Source organism: Anguilla anguilla, chromosome 5 (assembly GCF_013347855.1).
Source record: "Anguilla anguilla isolate fAngAng1 chromosome 5, fAngAng1.pri, whole genome shotgun sequence".
In the NCBI taxonomy this organism is placed as follows: Eukaryota; Metazoa; Chordata; class Actinopteri; order Anguilliformes; family Anguillidae; genus Anguilla; species Anguilla anguilla.
Genome location: NC_049205.1, coordinates 55,214,940 through 55,235,254, shown reverse-complemented (window position 1 = coordinate 55,235,254; position 20,315 = coordinate 55,214,940). Strand labels below are relative to the sequence as shown.

The 20,315-nt window shown below is 44.3% G+C and overlaps 1 protein-coding gene across 1 annotated transcript; it reads left to right on the top strand.

Moving 5' to 3' along the window:
- Nucleotides 1-1,345: 1,345 nt before the first annotated feature.
- Nucleotides 1,346-19,122, top strand: LOC118226858 (neuropilin and tolloid-like protein 2). The gene is made up of 9 exons (XM_035416824.1): nt 1,346-1,887; nt 6,024-6,080; nt 6,538-6,678; nt 10,261-10,509; nt 11,038-11,085; nt 11,375-11,502; nt 13,888-14,116; nt 16,710-16,823; nt 17,347-19,122. Exons 1-9 carry the CDS (start codon nt 1,878-1,880, stop codon nt 17,949-17,951), a joined length of 1,581 nt encoding a protein of 526 aa, XP_035272715.1. The 5' UTR covers nt 1,346-1,877; the 3' UTR covers nt 17,952-19,122.
- The last annotated feature ends 1,193 nt before the right edge of the window (nt 19,123-20,315 follow it).

The following is a 20,315-nucleotide window of genomic DNA, read 5'->3' as shown; positions in this document are numbered from 1 at the left end:
CCAAGATTGAGAGTTGTGCTCGACAGGCGTAGGCCCGTGCATGCCCTTGGCCTCCCCCGATCAACCACGCAGTCCATGTACTGTGATGGGGGGAGCCATTGTAATATTCTACACCCTAACACTAACCTCCATAAACTTAATTTTGCACATCTGAAAATGGGGGGACTTAATACAAAAACAGCCGTTTCTGTAAAATGGTAAAGCATATCGGTCCTACGCATGTAATACCATAAAATAAAAGCTGTTAGTCTCTAATTTTGTCTCATGTTCATCTTTTGATCTCAAATACAAATTTCTTAAGTATTTAACAAAAATACATTTCACTCTACCATTCCCATATGTTTGGAGGACACTGTATAGCCTATATAATCATATTTGCTTTGTTAGTTTGGTCCCTCTGCAAGCGTCCCTACGAACGGAGCAAACGTTTATTAGAGACATTTGTTCTACTTGAATAGGCTATTCATGTGACATTGTGATGAGAACCAAGCAGCTGTTCTCGCTGTTTTACTACTATGAAGGAAACCATTTTAGCTTCCGTTACTAAATGTGCTGAAATGCTGCAAATGTCTCGTCCATTTCAACTCAACTTCATGCTGTCCATTACATTACATTACATTTATTTATTACCTTACATTTATTTAGCAGACACTTTTATCCAAAGTGAAGATGTCCACTTTACATCTTCTTACATTAGGCAAGTCAGAGCATCTACCTTGCTCAATGGTGCAACAGCTGTGCCCCATCCTGGTTTTAAACCGACAGCCGTTTTACTATTCCAGATTCCTTAACTACTTTGGTTCACCGTACGTTTCAATACAAATGTGTTACCTACGTGGTAGCCAATGGGTCAGCCATCCTTCCAGCTGACCGACTGGTTACCAAGGAGGAAGTCGCCGCCTTGTTCAAGTGTCATTAAAGCTCTGAAGGTTAGTTACGCGCGGTTCTTCAGACAACATTTACAAGCACCTATGCAGTGTTGTTTCGTGTAAATGATGGAGATTTTGTTAAGTCCATAAAATGAAATGAAAGGTTTTATAATTACGTGAGAGTTCACACATATACATAATTGCATTGCTGAGGTATGTTACACTGCCAGGAAATGTCATGACATATGAATATGTTTCCATTATTGGTGAATTATACGCATCAAATAGTGTTGACACATTTCTCTGACATTGCTATGCATATTTTTCAAATATTTCACGCCACTGTTTTATTCTGAAACAGTTTTAGGTAGTCAAACGTCCTGTCAGAAAACAGCTCAGTATGCGCCCATAATTCCCATAGGTGAGTCGGACATTTGGACATACTTGGTTTAAAAAGAGATGAACTGTTCATTTGCCCTTACTGTGTGTTATCGCCTCAACGACGCTTCCACGGCTGAGCGGTACGCGGGTGGGAGTGTATATGCGTTCGAACCGTTCCCTCGGCTAAGGGTGCATGCGTACAAGCCACTCATTCAAGCAAACAGCGCCCTTAGATTAAATGAGCCTCATTTAGAGTGAACGTCTCAGTTCAACCCAAGAACGCGCTCCGCTCTCCTCCAAGCAGTGACTCTGGCAGACCTCCCGCGCTCATATAGGCAATCGCTGGATACGCTAACTGCGATGGAAGCTGACGCTACGTTTGGAAATATTTGACATTTCTTAATGGGATTAAAAGCAGAGCTCATTGAAATTTGGGTGAAGCTGCTGGTTTCCACAGGGAAGACATACCGTGCGGGTTTCATTGTGCATGAGCGGTGGGATTATGGTGATTGAAGAAAGTTGGATTTTTCAAAAGCGACTTCGCGCTGTGGATTCACAAAATGCTGAGATAAAGCGAATCCCACGGCTATAGAGGCGGGCATATTTGGAATTACACTGGAAAAGGCAATGCACGGAGGTGAGTCCCGTTGAGCGATGAATCTGGCTGTGCTTTTTGATGAAAAGGTGTTTACATAGCCTATGTCTCGAGAATTTGTAGCTAATTTTCGGATATATTAACCGCCACACATATGGTAGTAACGCAAGACTGCCCTGCCAAAAAAGCATTTTGATAATTCTGGCGATACCAGTGTCTGTCCCCACTTACGAATATGTTTGGGTAAACAGTGAGTTGTTCTTAAAATACGATTTCCCTGCAAGTTGTTCACTGTTTCTCTTTAGAGCAAGCACAGAATAAGATCGCCACCTACAGGGAAAGATGATGCTACCTTTGATTTGGCTATAATAACGAAATTATCGACTTGGAGTTTAATGTCGACTCGTCCAGCAAAACACAAAAAACGTATCTCGTGTTATTTTACTTTTCTTGATTAATATACGATATCTGGTTTGCTGGTTTAATGTGAAGAACCTTCAGAGCAAGATTTTGGCTTCTTTTTTTATCGGCTGTTGTGGCGAAGATCACACAGCGATAATTGGCAAATAAAACGATTTACTACCATATCACCCGTCCGATACGGGGAAATAATCCAAGCAGCTAATTAGAATATAGGCCTACGATTGACGTGAACTGGCTCGGTATTGTTAATTTAATATTTTTCGCGGTTCTCAAATAACATTGATTCATGATAAACGAGCTACGTGAAATGACGGATTAAAAAGTGCTGTTTGGCTACATGTCCTTTCCGTCACGACCTCCTAGGAGGGTCGAGGAAAACCCTGCTTAGTATCAGTTCTGCAATGTAAAATTGATGCGGGTGCTAAATAACATTCTCAGTTTTTGTTTAGCCTAATATGTTTCCTCAGACATGAATGCAGTTCGACAGCAGGCGTCGCGTGGGACTGTATGGTGACAGATGCGACGTTCCAACAAATGCTGGTTTTTTTGGCTCTAGTTTAGGCGCGTGGAACAGAAGTAGCCTACCCGGGCGGTTGGTGCTGAAGTGACAGCTCCCGCTGACTTTTGGGTCACGAAACACAGTTGCAGATTGGGTCTTCTTTGAAGCCCTGGAGTGTAATATGTAGTTTACGGAGTCTACCGTAATAATAAAAAATAAAAAAATAAAAAATAAATAAAGAATTATGAGGGTGGATTCATAGCAGATAATTATTCCATAGTAACATTTGGTTTCACAAATGGGCTTTATGTTAGGACATATCCACTTACAATCTATAGAGGAATATGTGTAGCCTAGCCTATATAATCATAATGCGACTTGTGTGACCACAACTTTAGAAAAATCACACCATTATGCATATAGATATCATTCTCACGATATTATTCTTATATGTCTTGCTCCCTGTGGAACTGATTTGCATCCAACAGGAATTCAGTCTTTACATCGATGCTTTGTTTTCTAAATGCAAATTGATTAAGTAGGCTACGTTACGTAGTTCATATTTATTTAACTTTTTCAATAAACCTATTTATAGATATCATTCTCACGATATTATTCTTATATGTCTTGCTCCCTGTGGAACTGATTTGCATCCAACAGGAATTCAGTCTTTACATCGATGCTTTGTTTTCTAAATGCAAATTGATTAAGTAGGCTACGTTACGTAGTTCATATTTATTTAACTTTTTCAATAAACCTATTTCTTTTCTGTTTTATTCGTATGTTCCTTTGTCTCGGGCTATGTCACTGTCACAACATAAATAAATATATCTGATTCTTTGTTTTTTCAGTTTCGTTTTCATTTTAAAACATTTGTTTAATTTGCCACGAATAGCCTACTGTAAAGTTGAGTGCAAATGCTTGTAATGGAAATGAAGAGTAGACCTACTGAACATATTGATTTCGAATTAATTTTGTTGCAAAAGCATGCTTGTTTATATTTCAGTAGATCATACACGAATCAGGAAACGTTTAGCAAACCGATGTGCCTCCACTAACGCCTTTTCCTCTCACCGGCGTCCACCGCAAAACAGAATTGTAATCGCCCACCAAATGTGACGTGTTGCTGTATTTGTACGAATTATACATGTAGATGACATTAGAATTACAGCATCGTCAACACCTTTCACATAGTAGTTGGTTTCTGACCCGATAAACTCAATTCGAGCATATAATATTCATACCAGCATCATTAGTGTAATTATGCATGCGTGTGCATGTCATCCACTTTTATTCAATGTTACACGGAAGGCCAATTAATCTAATTTACACCAAGTCTTGTAGAAATGCTATATTATGAATATTTTACATTTTAAATTCTCGATCAAAAATGCATCATTGGTGAGAACGGTGTTTCATGTAAATCGATTGATTATCCGTAACAGTGCAATCAATCTCATTCATGCCTTGAAGGTTCGGGGCATTTGGCACATTGTTACATAACATGTCAGTGAATGGCGTGAAAAGAGTTTCCTCGAGTGTAATAATGGCTACACACGACTTCTATCTCACTGTTTGCTCCCATCCGCTCCGTGTCTTTGCCTCCCTATAATTCTTCTCACAGTCTCTCTGTGAAATTGTTCTGTTGCCTTAGGAAAGCTGGTCTAGAACACTCCTGCAAAACAAGAGGTTTTAAATCAATTATGGCGTTTTATTTTCATGTGTTGGATAGTTCACATAGGCCTATATCAGTGTAGATATTTGTAATACACTGTAGGAAGTTGATGGGATGATCATAGTTGGCCGTACTCCCTGAACTATAACTCCAGCCATGCCTGCAGATAAATGAAAGAAGTTCAGAGAATAATAGAAAGAGATAGAATAAAGCAAGTGGAGGGTAGAGAGAGAGAGAGAGAGAGACATTTCGGACTCAGTGTTACCGTCTCCGCAAGCTGAAGGAGACGCATTAGAAGCAGACTGTAGCAAATCAAGGACATCTCAGCAGTTACCCGGAGTTGTGGCGTGACAAGTGTACAGAGGTTGTGTGTGGTATTGCGCTGACAGCGCGCGTACAGTAGCCTTGGGGCTCTGCTGATGACAGCTTCTTACTCGTCGCATTTCAGGCCTGTAAGCCTTAACTGTCTTTCCAGTCTTAACGTGCCCTGTTTGAATATCGGCTGCTGAGCTGACCGAGAATGGTTAAGTATTTCCATCCAAATGCTGATCCAGGATCAGCTTAGTGCAACGTTATATTGTGGTGAGCAATAGTCGCTTTTCTTGGGGTCGCTTACTCAGTGCGTTGAGTTTTTTTTCTTTTTTTTAAAAAAAAGATCGTAGCTGTAATCTATCTAAAGTAGTTTGCAGTAGGCTACAGAAAAACAATTTATGTTTGAATTTATTTGGTGGGAGGGTCACCTTCTTTCAGTCTCGTGTTTATTAGAACGCCCAGTGGAACGCATGAATAAACAGTGTACAGAAAATGTGCATATATGCATGAATTGACCACGTGATCTATTTGTGATTTGTCTTTTATCTGTGGTGGATTTCTCGTAACAGTAGAGCCGCCCCAGGAGATAGATTTACCTTACTCATGGTGCTTTGTTTATTGTCCTGTTTTTAGACACATTAATGCGGAATGGTCGCAGCGGGATTTGCGGTGATTCACAGCTTATTGCGGAGAGTAGCGATGGTTTTGATCGATTTGTGCTTCATCTGGAGCAGTACATAAATAGCGGGACCCCCTTCCCGGAGTACAAAGTCAACAACTGCAGCCACGAACAGGTAGTGTGTGGACTGGTCGAAGGTCCCGCGGTTTCCGCATGGGGTTGTCAGTTAAGCCTCTACCTGGATCTCTGCGGCTGTGCTCTAAGCCATTTCTTTTTCGTTTTTCGTTGATCTCAAATCAGAGATCAGACCAACGAACAAATGGTTCAGTAAATGCTTAGTAGAAGATTTAACAGACTATACGATACCCCCTTGAATATCTTCATCTCTTGACTAAATGGAAGTCCTGAATTGATATTTATTTTATGTTCCTATTTATTTTATTATTCTCACGGATTCCTGTCCGTCTTATGTAGCCAACATAGTCTCCCATGTTCTGAGCTGGTATTGCACATTGCATTGAATATGTTTCCTTGCATGTTTTAAAAGTTCCACAGTCCCAGACCCATTTTGTCATATCTTTTAATAAACATGGGCATGGGAGCGTTAAGTATTCATAAACAAAATGGAAATTATATGTGCTTTATTTCAGCCTGGGTTCTCCTCATACTCCTTGAAGAAGGCTTTGCCCTGGCACAGAAAACTAGAGGTTTGTTTATATATATATATTTTTTTTATCATTGTCTTATCACACAAACATAGTGTGTTATCTGTTGCAAATACAAAACTAATCTTAGTTATTTTACTAATATGTCTATCTGAGCCATGAGTTTTGGGCAACAGAACTTGTAGTTTCCAGTTCAGTTTTTTCCACAGTTTGTCTGTAGCTGTGCTTTATGACAAATCAATTGGGTGTGATTAAGTGGTGATTAGATAATGAGTGACTAACCATAATGACCTTGGGGCTGTCCAGCAAACTGACAGTTGATTAGATGAGAGAATTCTGTCAAATAATAATGTCTAATGAAATGTTAAATAATATATTATGGTGCTGTACACAATTGGGTTAAAAAATAAAAGATGAAAATAAATATAAATATGATGGGTAAACATTTCTTTGCACAAACAGAATATTTTCCCAGCAAAATGTCTCCTTGCCCCTGTAGAGCTCCAGAATGTGGACGACACGTCGAAAAACAGCGGGCAGTGCGGCACGTGGATACGGAACTCGAACGGGGGCCTCTTCACCTCCCCAAACTACCCCAACACCTACCCCCCCAACAGGGAATGCGTTTACATCCTGGAAGGTATGCCGCCTCTGCTTTCTGTGCTCAGGAAGCTTGTTTAAAGCATGCACACAGCCAGACAAAGAACGCCCCCTCCCACCCCTGGACCTGCTTTCTCAATGTTTCTATAGAGCCCTGGAGTCGTATCTATTAACTTAAACATTAACCGTATTGCAGCTCTGATGTTATTAGCATTTCTCTGTCTCCAGGCAACATTAGCATTGTCTTGTCTTTTGTTAAGTGTGTAGCCCAATCAAGCTGATGATGTGGAACTCAGGTGCCCTTTTCCACTAAAGCTGCCCCCTGAAAGGTTCACAAGAAAACCTGGGTCTCACTCTCACCGAGCAATGAATCTCGCCTAATAGAAAGAGCAGGCTAGGAAATGCAAATGAGTCAAACTGAACAGCGCTAAGAAATGTAAATAAGCCAAGCTAAAAAGCATTAGCAAATGCAAAAGAGCCAAGCCAAGCAGTCATAAAGGAGGATCACATCAACTTCTGTGTAATTGGACAGAGCCTACAGTGGTGAAAACCTGAACTATGATCCCTGTTCCCTCGGTCCACCAAAATGTTTCCCGGGCTTCTGTTTTAAGTGAAGAAAAGCAATGGGTGAACACCACCTCTCAATCTTAACTCCTGATCTGGACCTGTGAGAGAAAATGCATTACATATGTGAGCAGAAGTGCAATCAGAAAACTCCATTAAAATCTCCTGGTTCATACCACTCTATGCTTTTACATCATATTTGCAATTAAGGGTATTTGCAATCTGCCACTTTACAGCTCATTATGGATTCTAAAGCTAAATTAACCCTTTATATGTCACATATATGGTTGTGAGGTGTGTAGACGTTAATGTTGCGGTACATCAGTGTTATTGGGGAGTATTACTGTATGGGAAAAGCGCAGTTATATATATATATATATATATGTATATATAGTTATATTATATGTAGGTTTATCAGTAGCAGGATGTGTTAGTGTGCAGTGCTGTATAAAAATAAGTGCCCATGCTGGATGGTGTTTACTACATCAGTGTTCAGTCCCATCTTTAGTGTACAGTGGACCATGTAGGGAAGTGTAGTAGATGGCACAGAGTTGTGATGTCAGAAGGGTTATGGGAGGAGCAGAAAGGGTTGCTCCTCCTCTTTGGCCACTGTCAGAGATTGCTGTTGTCTCCCAAAACTGACCAGACAGAGACTGACCCACAGGCACAAGAAGCTGCAGTTGAGGTTGGTTGGTAATTATTCTCAGGACCCAGATTGTAAGAGCTCAAGAGATCTCAAGACACTCTCACCTTATTGTCTGGGCAAATCGCTTATTGTTATGGCGGTAGGTATGCCAGAGACATACCAGCTGAGACGTTGGTGAGGGTCTCAGGGACTTGTTCTAGTTTGCGTTTGTGTGGCATATTTGGAGTATTATTCCTCTTCTAGCCATTCAAACCTTATCCTGTGTCTCATAATTTATATTCCCCGATCAACAATATTCCCTCGCAGCCCGGCAATGCTAAAGCCTTTGTTGAGTATGGTACAAAATGGAGAACGCTGAAAATGTGTTTGAGTCCGTTCTTTGAGAGGCAAACCGCTCTGTTCCACAGTGTGAGTTGCGCTGCCTTCATCTTAGACCCGTCTTCAGCAAGTCCGTGTGACTGATGTGAATTTACTTGGCTGCATTCCAAAAAGTGGGCGGGGTTTGTTTTTCACCTCACACGGCACTGTTTTTCCCACGCGTGCAGCGGAGAAGTCTAATCCGGGGTCGTGGGGCTAATTGATAATCAACCCGGGCGTTTCTCATTGCCCTCACACAGGCCCATTAGAAAGGCTGAGGCTAAGCCTCCCGTGCTTTCGGGGAGACCCGCATTGGCGTGCGGCGCGTTTGAGGCTCCGGTCGCCCGGGGAGCTCTTAGTTTGCTTTTCGGGGCCCGTCAGGAGACCTGTTCTCTGCCTCGGCTCATTTTATTATTGTTTTCGATTTACTTTGTGTTCCCTTCAACCCAAACGGAGGAGCAAACCGCCCATGTGGCCGGTTTGGAGTTGCTGTCTGTGAGTCATTCTTAGTCACTGCCTCTGCCACCGTGCGCACCTGGCACTCTGCCCCAGAATCGCAAGGCCGTCGTGCGTGTGGAAGAGTGTGCTCAGGATGTGCTGCGTGTGGGTGGAGAGCGCGTCGGGTGGTGTTGACTACGACGGCGATCAGTGTGGCAAATAGTGAAAAGTGTGGGAAAAAAATTTAGGAACAGTAAAATGTTTGGTGCGGTGTACATTTAAATCTTAAAGAGTGCATTTTATCCCTCTTGGACTCTTGAAACATTGTTGTGCTGGGCAGGGTATATAGCAGGTTGTGCAGTAGACCTTGTATGAGTTTGCAGCGGATTGTTCGGCGTGGCCTAAGGTTGAGAGCTCTTCTGTCTGACCTTTAGTTATTACCCTGTGTCCTGCTGGTGCGGCGTCTCCACTGCTGTCAGTCCGAAAGTCACGGTTGCCGGGAGACGCTGGACACCGTCATAGTCAGCAGACAGATTTCATCCCTCCTGTCATCCCTCTCTCACCGCCCTTTTATTCATCATGGCGGGATCGTGCTGTTCGCAACATCTGCACCCCATCTGTCACAGCGGCCCGGCCTCAGCCCCCACTGTTTGACCTGTGCTTTGAATCCAGATCCAGAAAAGGCCCAAGTTTCCTTCACTCTTAGAAATGAAGTTCTCGTAAAGATACAAACGCTTGTCACTGGGGTGGTACCCCCTAGGTGCATAAAATTCTACCCCTAGCCAGAAATACATAATTTATTTATTTTACCTTTTCTGCTTGTGAAAATGTCATTATTAGTACCCAAATAGAACAGTATTGTACTTTCAGGATATATTTGGCAAATTTGTACCCTCAATTTAAAAAATGTACCCCGACTGTCCCTTTATTCCTGAGAATGTTTGTGGATTCTGGGTGTGTCCCTCACAAGGAGAAATCACCTGTGTGAAATGTATGAACATTTGTGCACAGATTTTATTGTAACCCCAATTGCATTTAAATCTGAGCAATCAGTGTGAGCAAGCAATTCATTTATGCCTAACCAAAACAACCTTTTTAAATTGTTTCAGAGTGATGATGCTATGTTATTGAAGAAATGGGGAAAAAAAATTACTGAGACTCTTAATGCAAAATGAAGCACATTATAAATGGATTTCATTTTGTGATTTCTTGGATCTGGTATTATTAAGCTTTTTCTAGAGTTGTGGTGTATCATTCTGATTGGTTAAGGAGGAGTGGGTATCCTGAGGCAATAGTGTCAAGCTTGATTCTCTGAGGATCACATGTACTCTCCTTGCTCCAACCTCTGCTCTTAATTGACATAATTAGCCAGCTCATTATTCAGTTTTTAGCTGAGCAAACATGACATCTAAAGAGTGTGCTGCATTCTAAATAAGCATTTTGCTGCCAACCTTGTGAATATATATAAACAGCATATCAGTAATAATGATGTGACCTTCCTGCTGTAGTAGTTGTACTTGCTGCTTGCTCTGCACTTGCACTGAAGGAGAGCAATGTACTACTGAGAGAGCCGCCTTCTGAAACCCCGCCCCCTCCCTCCTCCTTCCCTCCCACCAGCCCTCCCCCGTCAGAGAATCCAGCTGGCGTTCGACAAGACGTACTACATCGAGCCGTCCTTCGAGTGCCGCTTCGACCACATCGAGGTGAGGGACGGGCCCTTCGGGTTCTCGCCCCTCATCAACCGCTTCTGCGGGGCCAAGAGCCCGGGCGTGGTCACCTCCACCGGCCGCTTCATGTGGATCAAGTTCACCAGCGACGAGGAGCTGGAGGGCCTCGGCTTCCGCATCAAATACGCCTTCATCGCAGGTAACCGGGGCAACCTCCCCGCCCAGGACCACGCCCCTTTCTCCCGTCCTAGGTGTGGAAAGCCTGACCTGTCCAGCATTTTTTTTTAAATATAAAGCTCTGAAATCGCATACTGAGTTGTTTGTTGTGTACGTTTTGCGCTTGAGGGAACATTTTAAGGGAAACACTAAGTTTGGCTTCTTTTAATTCAAGTGCCTGATTTCCTTGAGTTTGCAACAGAAAGTAAACTATTGCTGTCTATTAATGTTCGTAGTCTGAGAAATCAATTGATATTCAGTGTTCAGTGTCAGTATCAACAAATATTAACTTACTGAACTGGAGAAAAATGAACTTCAAAAATGAACCTAATTGTGGTCAACGTGAATACAGGTGATAGACAGGTCATTGATGGCTGAGGGGGCTCTCCAGAACCAGATATGGAGACACCTGGCCCACTGCTACCTGTTTTTCAGCTCTGCCATTAAAGACATGGCAGATCTTTGCCACTGGTTCATATATAAGTGATTCTGTCTCTTTTCATCTATCCAGACCCAGATTTTCATCTTCATGTGGGAGGACTTCTAAATCCAATTCCAGGTAAGCTCTCCAACATTTCAGTAGTTTGTCCAATAGAATTTGGAGCATTCTCTCTTTATCTCTCTTTTTTTCACTCTCTCTCTCTTGCCCGCCCCCCCTTCTTTTTACTTTCTCCTTGACTCTCTTTCTTCTTCTTCTGAATGTTTTACTTCTAACACCATCTCCCCATATCTTCTCTGTCCCTACTTCATGTCACTTTGTCTATCTGTAATCATCGCCCTCTATTTCCACTCTTACCATCTTTCTCTCTGCTTCCCTCTTCCCGTCCCCCCCATCCCCCTCTCTCCAGACTGTCAGTTTGAAGTCAGCGGCTCTGATGGGGTAATCCGCTCCAGTCAGGTTGAGGAGGCGCAGAAGGTGAAAACAGGCGATGCACTGGACTGCATCTGGACGGTCCGCGCGCCCCCAAAGTCCAAGGTTAGCATCCCGGCCCCCCCAAACGCATCCGCCCCCTACACAGAGAGAATGATGCACCTTATCCCCTACTCACAGCAGTGCAGAGAAATCCCCCGCTAGGGAAGGACCTCGCTCAGCGCTCAAACACGCTAAAAAAACCTTCCTTGGCCGCGTCTCTACTGAGGAAGGTTGAAGGGTGCCTTAAATCAGCATCTGGTACCAGACCAGCAATGCAGGGAGAGTTGCGCCAGCTCCACCAGGAACAGAGCCAAGAGCGACATCGCCGCCCCGCCAATCCGCCCTCCCGGTCCGCGGTAAACACAGGGTGGAGGCGGTCTGATGACTGTTCTTACCGCCGTCGGTGACCCGCCGCTGCTCTCCCGGCTCTCCTGAGCGCTGCTGCTGTAATCGGCGGCTCCGGTCTTTGTGGAACGGCGCTAATGGATTAAAGGACGACCTGTAGCGTCTGTTCAGCGTCTCCCGGCTGCCGCTTTCAGAGGAGCGGCTCTGCCGTGGCCCAGCTGGCTCCTACAGGAGAGCGCTGTTAAAATGCAGGGGCGGGAGCCAGAATCCTTTACACGTTCTGTCGAGGCTCCAGGGTCGTCGCCGTAGTTTGGATGTGATTTTCAGCGCTAAACTGAGGCAGGAGGCAGAAGGTAGCCTTGCTATGGCACGTGCAGCTGTGGAACTGGAAGGGCCGCTCTACTGCTTGAGCTTACAGGCTGAATAGCCTCCATTTCCTGCACGACGTGGCGGTGAGCTGTCACACTGGACTTTGGTTCAGCTCTCACACTGGACTTGAGAACGCATTTGTACATGCGCCCTCCTGCATGCTGCAAGTCACTGATATTTTTACGCTCGTCAGTCAGCCAGCTGCAGTTGGAGGACTGCAGTTATTGCACGCTTCTGTCACTGTAGTCACTATAGTCACTAGCTTCTGACTACAGCTCTCTCTCCCTGGGTTAAGAGACTACTGCCACTCATTTTATTTTCATTTTGTACCTTTTTAAAAATAAAAAAATGTTTGGGACAAAGTCATATTTTTTATTGATTTAGCTCTGTACTCCACAGTTTTAGATTTATAATCAAACAATTCACATGTGGATAAAGTGCACATTCCCAGCTTTTATTGAAGGGTATTTTTATACATTTTGGTTTCAGCGTTTAGAAATTACTGCACTTTTTATAAATAGTCGCCCCATTTCAGGGCTTCACAACTCTTTCTGACTAATCAGATGTGTTCAATTGCTTCCTTAGTGCAGGTGTTAGATAGCTTTCAGTATCTAGTTTTGATTCTCGCCTTTTGATTGCCTTTGGAGTCGGTTATTGGCGTTTGTCAACATGAAGACCAGAACTGTGCCAGTGCAAGTCAAGGAAGCATTATGAGGCTGAAAATTAACCTCATGTGAATTGTTTGATTACAAATCTAAAATTGTGGAGTACAGAGCCAAGTCTATAAAAAAAAATATGTCATTGTCCCAAATGGAACTCAACATGGGGCTGAGCATGTGCAATTTGCGGCCTAATTTGGTATGGTGAACTGTCTGCAACTGCGTTTATGCACGAACATCACTGTCAGGGTTAGTCTCCAGAACACGCGGTGTTGCCAGCTGCTTCTTTTCACACTGCAGACTACAGATCAGTTAGAGTGGAAACTGAGGAAGACCTTTCATTTGCGCCTTTACCGTTCAGTTCACAGGAGCTAGAACGGGGGTCACTAGATAGCGATGAAACGCGAACCTCTATTCGAATTAACCCTCCCGCACCCTGGGTGACGCAATCGGCAATTGTGTGCTGCCCTTTGGAGCTACCCGCCACAGACTGCACTGCCACAGTCAAAATTCAGTCAGAGACTAGGGCTCATCGATACACCAAAGCATGGTGCCTTAACCGAATGAGCCTCCCGGCAGCCTCTATTCCTCTGATTCTTCACCCCACAATCAGGGTCTGATTCTGGGCCACACAGCTCACATTAGCACTACCAAGGCTTGATTCCGAGCCACACAGCTCACACTGGCATCATCAGGATTTGAGTCCAGACCACAAATGGATCATTACCCCGAGAGCCTACACTTTATCAGGATGCACCTGAAATGTACCGTTTGACAAATGAAACTGTTACGACACAAACCAACCCTTCCACTCCAAAATATGCACATAAAACCATTAGAAAAAGAAAAAAAAACCAAGGAAACTGAAGACTGCTGTGTGTTAGGGTGCCATTAAGATATTCATTAAAATGTGACTTCGACCACACACACTAAAAAACAAACTAATGGTACAGCTGCAAGAGGACTAGTGTGTATGTGGTGTGAATGGAGTGATTTCAAAAACAAAAGGGGGTGATCCTAACATTTCAGCTAGCTTCTGGCTGTCCTGAACCAGGCTGTGTCCTGTCTGTCGCAGATCTATCTCCGCTTCATGGAGTACCAGATGGAGCACTCCAACGAGTGCAAGAAGAACTTTGTGGCGGTCTACGACGGCAGCAGCGCCATCGAGAACCTGAAGGCCAAGTTCTGCAGCACGGTGGCCAGTGACGTCATGCTGGAGAACGGGGTGGGCGTGGTCCGGATGTGGGCCGACGAGAACAGCAGGCTCAGCCGATTCCGGATGCTCTTCACCTCATTCGTCGACCGTGAGTGACGGCTTCTCCGACCAAAGAGCACGACTGACTCTTCTCTGTCAGCACAACTAAGGGAATGACCAATCAAGAGTTTTAGCATATACAGAATCATTTAAACCTTAGTAAATCAGGCCCAAGTGTCCATTTAATTCTTTATTTACTGTTTAAATAATCAGTTATCAGCTTGATATGGATATGTATATATTCAGTGGCACGTATAATACTTTTATTTTGTTGTTTTGGGTTTTTGTTCACACTTAACGTTCTCCTGCAGCTCTGAGTACTGTAAATGTCTCACAACACTTATACTTGTAAAGTTGGTTCAAAACAACATCTAACTCAACCCTAATGTGGTGGATTTAAGGTGGTGGTAGTGTAGCACAATGGTTAGGGAACTAGGCTCGTAACTCCAAGAATCTAGGTTTGATTTCAAGGTGGGGCACTGCTGTTGCACCCTCGAGCAATGTCCTTAATCTGCTTCAGTGAATATCCAGCACTATAAATGGATTTTATGTAAAGAATGTAAGTTCCTCTAGATGAGCACATCTGCGGAATGCATAAAATTTAGAGGTTAAGTTGGAAAAAAGCTTTTGTGTGACACCAACAATATGCGAAGCAAAAAGCCGTTGCACTGATGCAAATAATAAGCACAAATAAACTAGAGTTCCAAATGCATATCGAAATAGCGTAAGGCTATAAGTGCTCGCTATGCCAACGGGTTTCTACATGTCAACATGTTTGCTCAAAGTCGTAAACAAAATGAGCACCTTAGATTTCTCAGAATTTATGGAATGACACTGAAAGCAGATGAATTAGTGGCTGTTGTGTATAAATCAATGCTCTCCCTCACACCTGCTAGCAGGAGTGTGCACACCAGTGGCAGGCATTGATACGGCCTGTAAGGCCAGGTACAGTACAGATAACATCAGCAACAATAAATACTGGTTGAAGCCGGGGCCAAACTTGGACTGTTTTTGAGCTTGCAGTCCATTAGCTGAGTGCTTGTTTTGTTAAGTCCAGCAAAGTAGGGCAATTTGGCTGGCCTTAACCTGACTCCCTGTGTTCTGAGTATCTTTAGGAACTAGGCCGCATACAATGGGAACAGCTGAACTCAATAAACAGTAGCGGTTATCTTATGCGAGGGTGGGATCGTTGTGCTTTAAAGGATTTAAGCTTTGTGTCGTCATGAATAACACATACACTAAAAACTTTATATATATATATATATATATATATATATATATATGACATAAGGTCTATTAAAAACGTGTTACCTGTTTCGGGACTAAGCTGTTCATAATTCCTAATCAGGAATACATTTAGAAGAAAACGTTGATGAAAACTCCATTAATAAATTTGCATTTTTCTCTCAAGCTCTGTAATAAGTTTTCAAGTTGTTAATATGCTGGCTGCAAATAAACACCTTCTCTCTAAGAATGGATCAATTCTATAAACGAAAAATTGACTGGCCTTTTATCACTTATAAAGAAAAATAGGTTTTCCTCTCTCCGTAAATTTAATTTAGATGTTACAGATACATAATGTTCTCAGCAGAACTGGAAATACAGAAATGCGGATAAAAGAGCACTGTGGGATGCCTTGAATATTGCTGCGGAGGGAGCAATTGTTCTTCTGCCTCACTGGTGATTTCTTTAAATGCCTGAATAATCCAGAGAATTAATTGCTGTGTTTATTTCAAACATGGAGTGAATATCAATGTTTTATTTATCTTCCGCAGGAACGCTGAGATATTAGACTGCCGCTAGAGCTTTTGTGTTCCGGGGAATGCAATAAACAAGACACTGGCTTCCCCCTAGTGGTGTCAAATGCAACAGTCAGCGTCGTCCAAACTAGTGCAACATCAGTTGTGCGTACGCGTGCCCTCCTGAATGGATAATGTTGTTTATGCCTTTAATACGTATATAAAGTTCATGTCATTCACCGCAGCCGACCTCCACAGCAGGCCTGAAAGGCGTCAGCGAGGCCTCTGATTAAATGGTGAGATTGCAGTGTGCTGACGCTCAGGAGAGACGCAGTGAAGCCCGGGGATGTGTAATCTGTTTGGAGGGAGCGCCGAGCCAAGGGAGCTCCTCCGGTTTCTGGAGACGGGAGGCGCGTTACGACCCTTCGTTCCGCTGTCAGCACCGCTTAGCTTTTCACGAGGCGAGAAGCGATTCGGGTCGGCCCCTCGATGCCGCGTGGGCATAGCGCGCAGCGCACGCCGGTTTGTACCACTGGCTGACACGGAGTGGGGAGGGGTGACCCGCTCGGAACAGCTAACGCATGTCAGAGAGGGGGGTCACAGGGCGCGCGACAGGGCGACCCCCTACCCAACACTGCCGAAACACTGCTGCCGTTTTGGTTTTGTTTGCTCGCCTGCCGCATGACTCAACCGCTGTTTCGCCTCAGCGCGCCCGACTGCCTCCCGCGCCTGACGAAAGTCCCGAGCGAAACAAAAACGCGTTTAGAGTTTAACCCTTTCCCCTCCCTAACCGGGGCGGCAGCACGTACAGTACAGCGTGCATTTGGGTGCTGTCTGTTGCGCCTGTAAGTTGACTGTACGGTACGCTGGCTGCCATTCTGATGTCCCTGTTCTGTCTCTCAGCTCCCTGCTCGGGCAACACCTTCTTCTGCCACAGCAACATGTGCATCAACAACTCCCTGGTGTGCAACGGCGTCCAGAACTGCGTGTACCCCTGGGACGAGAACCACTGCAAGGGTAGGTGGCCTCTCTCCCCCTCTGGGGCTCCAGCCTTACGGTTCCATGGTGAGGCTCTAGGAACCTGACTCACCCTCTCCTGTGCACACCCTCTAATCTACTGCATTCGAAGGTAGATTGCTTTCGCTTCAGAGAGCGCCGTCGAGTGCAGCCGTAATGAGCAGAATAAAACCTGGTGCTTTTGTTTTGCCCGCCCCTGACTGGTGGAACACTCCCGCCCCTTTCAATGAAACGCTCACTTAGCCCCACGTGCTACGGTGAGTTATATGTGTGTGTTCTTTCCCATTATTACATCATTTTTTTTGAAGTACTGTAAAGCTGTTTGTGAGAACTGGCTGCTGGCTTTTTAGGTTGTTTTTCAGTAAACATGTTTCTGTTGCTTTGTTTGGAGCTTTTATTTTTGATGAATGGGTTTTTCTTTCGTGAGCTTGTTTATCCGTGCGTCACTAGCAGATGAGCAAAGGCCTGGAGAAATTTTACAAAGGCGCACATTTTAAATATTGAACATTTTGTCCGCCCACAGAGAAGAGGGGGAAGGGCCTCTTTCACCAGATCACCAAAACGCACGGCACGGTCATCGGCGTCTCCGCCGGCGTGGTCCTGGTGCTCTTCATCATCTCCATCCTGGTCCAGATGAAGCAGCCGCGCAAGAAGGTGGTGTCCCGCCGGCCCGTCTTCAACAAGGCGGGCTTCCAGGAGGTCTTCGACCCGCCGCACTACGAGCTCTTCTCCCTGCGCGACAAGGACGTCTCCTCGGACCTGGCCGAGCTGTCGGAGGAGCTGGAGAGCTACCACAAGCTCCGGCGCTCGTCCACGGCCTCGCGCTGCGTCCACGAGCACCACTGCGGCTCGCAGGCCTCCAGCGCCAAGCAGAGCCGCACCACGCTGGGCTCCATGGAGCTGCCCTACCGCAACGACTTCTCCCAGCCGCCGCCCATGAAGACCTTCAACAGCACCTACAAGAAGAGCTGCTACGGCTACAAGCAGGCGCACGACTGCGCCGAGCAGGTCATCGAGGACCGCGTCATGGAGGAGGTGCCCTGCGAGATCTACGTGCGCGGCGGCGGGGGGGCGCACCGCAACAACAGCGACGCCGCGCAGGCCCGCTCCATGTCCATGGACTTCTGAGGAAGAGGAAGAGGGGGGAGAGGGGGAGGAGGATGGGGGAGGGGGACATGTCATTCTGCCGCATTTATTTATTGGCTCTTCGTTTTTGTTTTTTTGGTCACATGGGGTGGATTACTGTGTGCTCAACCTGCCTCATTCAAGAGACTGAAATCAAAAATGAAAAATAAAAACAACTGGAAAATTTGGACAATGACATCATCAGGGGCGTTTCATTGCTTGCTGGAATATTACCTTTACACAGTGTGATTGATTCTTATGGCCATAATTTATTTGTACACATTTATTATAGTTTTTTTACATATTAAAAAGATGGTCTTGTTCCTGCTTGAATATATGCTTCAGGACTTCACGGGCAGCAGCTAAGAGGTGGCATTGTGCAGATACACTCGTTTTTACATCTTCTGAATAGGCTGACCGTTCTTACCGCACGCGTGATATATGAAGATAGGCGGATATGTGCTGTGCCCGCAAACGTGAACGACGGGAGCATGAGGGAAAATTGTACGGCAGTTGAAGTCGCCGTCAGCTCGCGTCTGTGTCCGCGGCAGACACCGGAGAACGCCGAAACGCACAGCCTCGTGCACATCACGGACTGCTGTCCTCTGCGCTAGTTCCCTTTTCGGTTATTTGTTTTTGTTTCGATTTTTAAAAATTATAATCTCTCATTGCATTGACATGTCTGTGTCTGTCTGTTCATTGCTCCAGCATTAGCTGTGTGACTGTATAGTCATATGAAGATTGTTCCCAGGATGAATTGATATAACATTTTTCACAGACTGGTAATATATGGTTTTAGTATGCACGGAAATTGTAAATGAGACAACTATATTACATGTTAATACACATTTAAATGAAAATTAAATGGAATAATTATTTAATGTCAAAATGTCATTTTTCACGTCCTTGCATATAGGTTAAGGTATTATAGAATGTATTTTATGATGTATGTAATTTTGTAAAATATATGTTAATAACATAGCATCTATTGTAGTGACAATAATGGTTTAGTAGATTACAGATATTTTGACATCAAAAAAAGTCTTATTCATAATATTTTTATTTCTGATTGTGAACATCTATTTCTTAACTCGTCTGAACAATGACGTTTGCAAAAACAAGAGGCTAGCTCCTATGAAGCTATGCTAAATAAACACATTTTCTTTGTAGAGCACTATTTTCCCTTATTTTTATGATTAGATGTGCCGTTTTTGCTTTGCCAAAACAGAAAACATCTGCGCTATTTTCCTAGCACCATACTGTTGCTGCTAGCACATTCAGATCCCAGGCAAGGTACCAAGGTAATTAACATGAATTGTTTCAGCAAATGTCAAGCTGTATGAATGGATACATTACATTACAGGCATTTAGCAGATGCTCTTATCCTGAGAAACTTACACAATTTTTTTTTTAACATAGCATTTGCATTGCCTCCATTTATACAGCTGGATATATACTGAAGCAATGCAAGTTAAGTACCTTGCTCTAGGCCTCTAGGGTACAATGGCAGTGTCCTAACCGGGAATCGATCCTGTGACCTTTAGGTTACACGACCAGCTCCTTACCCATTATACTACACTGCTGCCCGCAGTGTAGTATAATGTACACTGTGGATGATATGTACAAAGAAAGCTATTTAAAATATGGCATATGGATATGGGTATCTAGTGGGCAAGCACAGTATAGAAAAAAATTATAATGAAAGAAAAAGACAAAGATTTAAATGTCTTCCCCACATAATATACCAATATACCTCCTGTCAGTTCTCAGTGATGTCTGAAGCTGGTGTCCATTGTTCCAACTTACTTTGGTCAGTCCCCACAGCAGCTACCAACCTTCCCAACAGCCAGCTGCGGTGAAATCAAACTGCACTGCAGTCAAATGCAAGCGCATCAAATGCGACTGTCGCGGGGCGGGAGTCGTTACATAAAAGGCCAAGAGGAACATCACGCACTGGCAGCAGGATTCCGCTCCCTTTGTACGCGGCTGTCATGTTTCATTAGACACTGTGACAGTGCGCCTGGGCTTTGGCGTCTCGCAAAGTCAGAGAGGACACGGAGCAATGGGGGGAGGGGGGGGGAGGTGTGTACAACAAGTACTGCAGCACTATAGTATGATAGCACATTGAATTTACAGACCAATATTTCTAAGGTCATCTTTTTTTTCCAGAAGGCAGTTACACTACATGGCCAAAAGTCTGTGGACACCTGAACATCACACGCATATGTGCTAGCTGAACATCTCATGGGCATTAATATGGAGTTGGTCCCACCTTTAGCTGCTAGAACAGCCTCCGCTCCTCTGGGAGAGAGGATAGTTATCAAAAGAAAGACTGGCCAAATCAGTTTTGGTATTTTGTTGGTACTT

Excerpts from the sequence above, each read along its gene's own strand:
- LOC118226858 (XM_035416824.1), top strand. Across the intron at positions 6,081-6,537 it reads CCTGGCACAGAAAACTAGAG|AGCTCCAGAATGTGGACGAC; the intron begins GTTTGTTTATAT and ends TTGCCCCTGTAG. Across the intron at positions 14,117-16,709 it reads CTTCACCTCATTCGTCGACC|CTCCCTGCTCGGGCAACACC; the intron begins GTGAGTGACGGC and ends TCTGTCTCTCAG.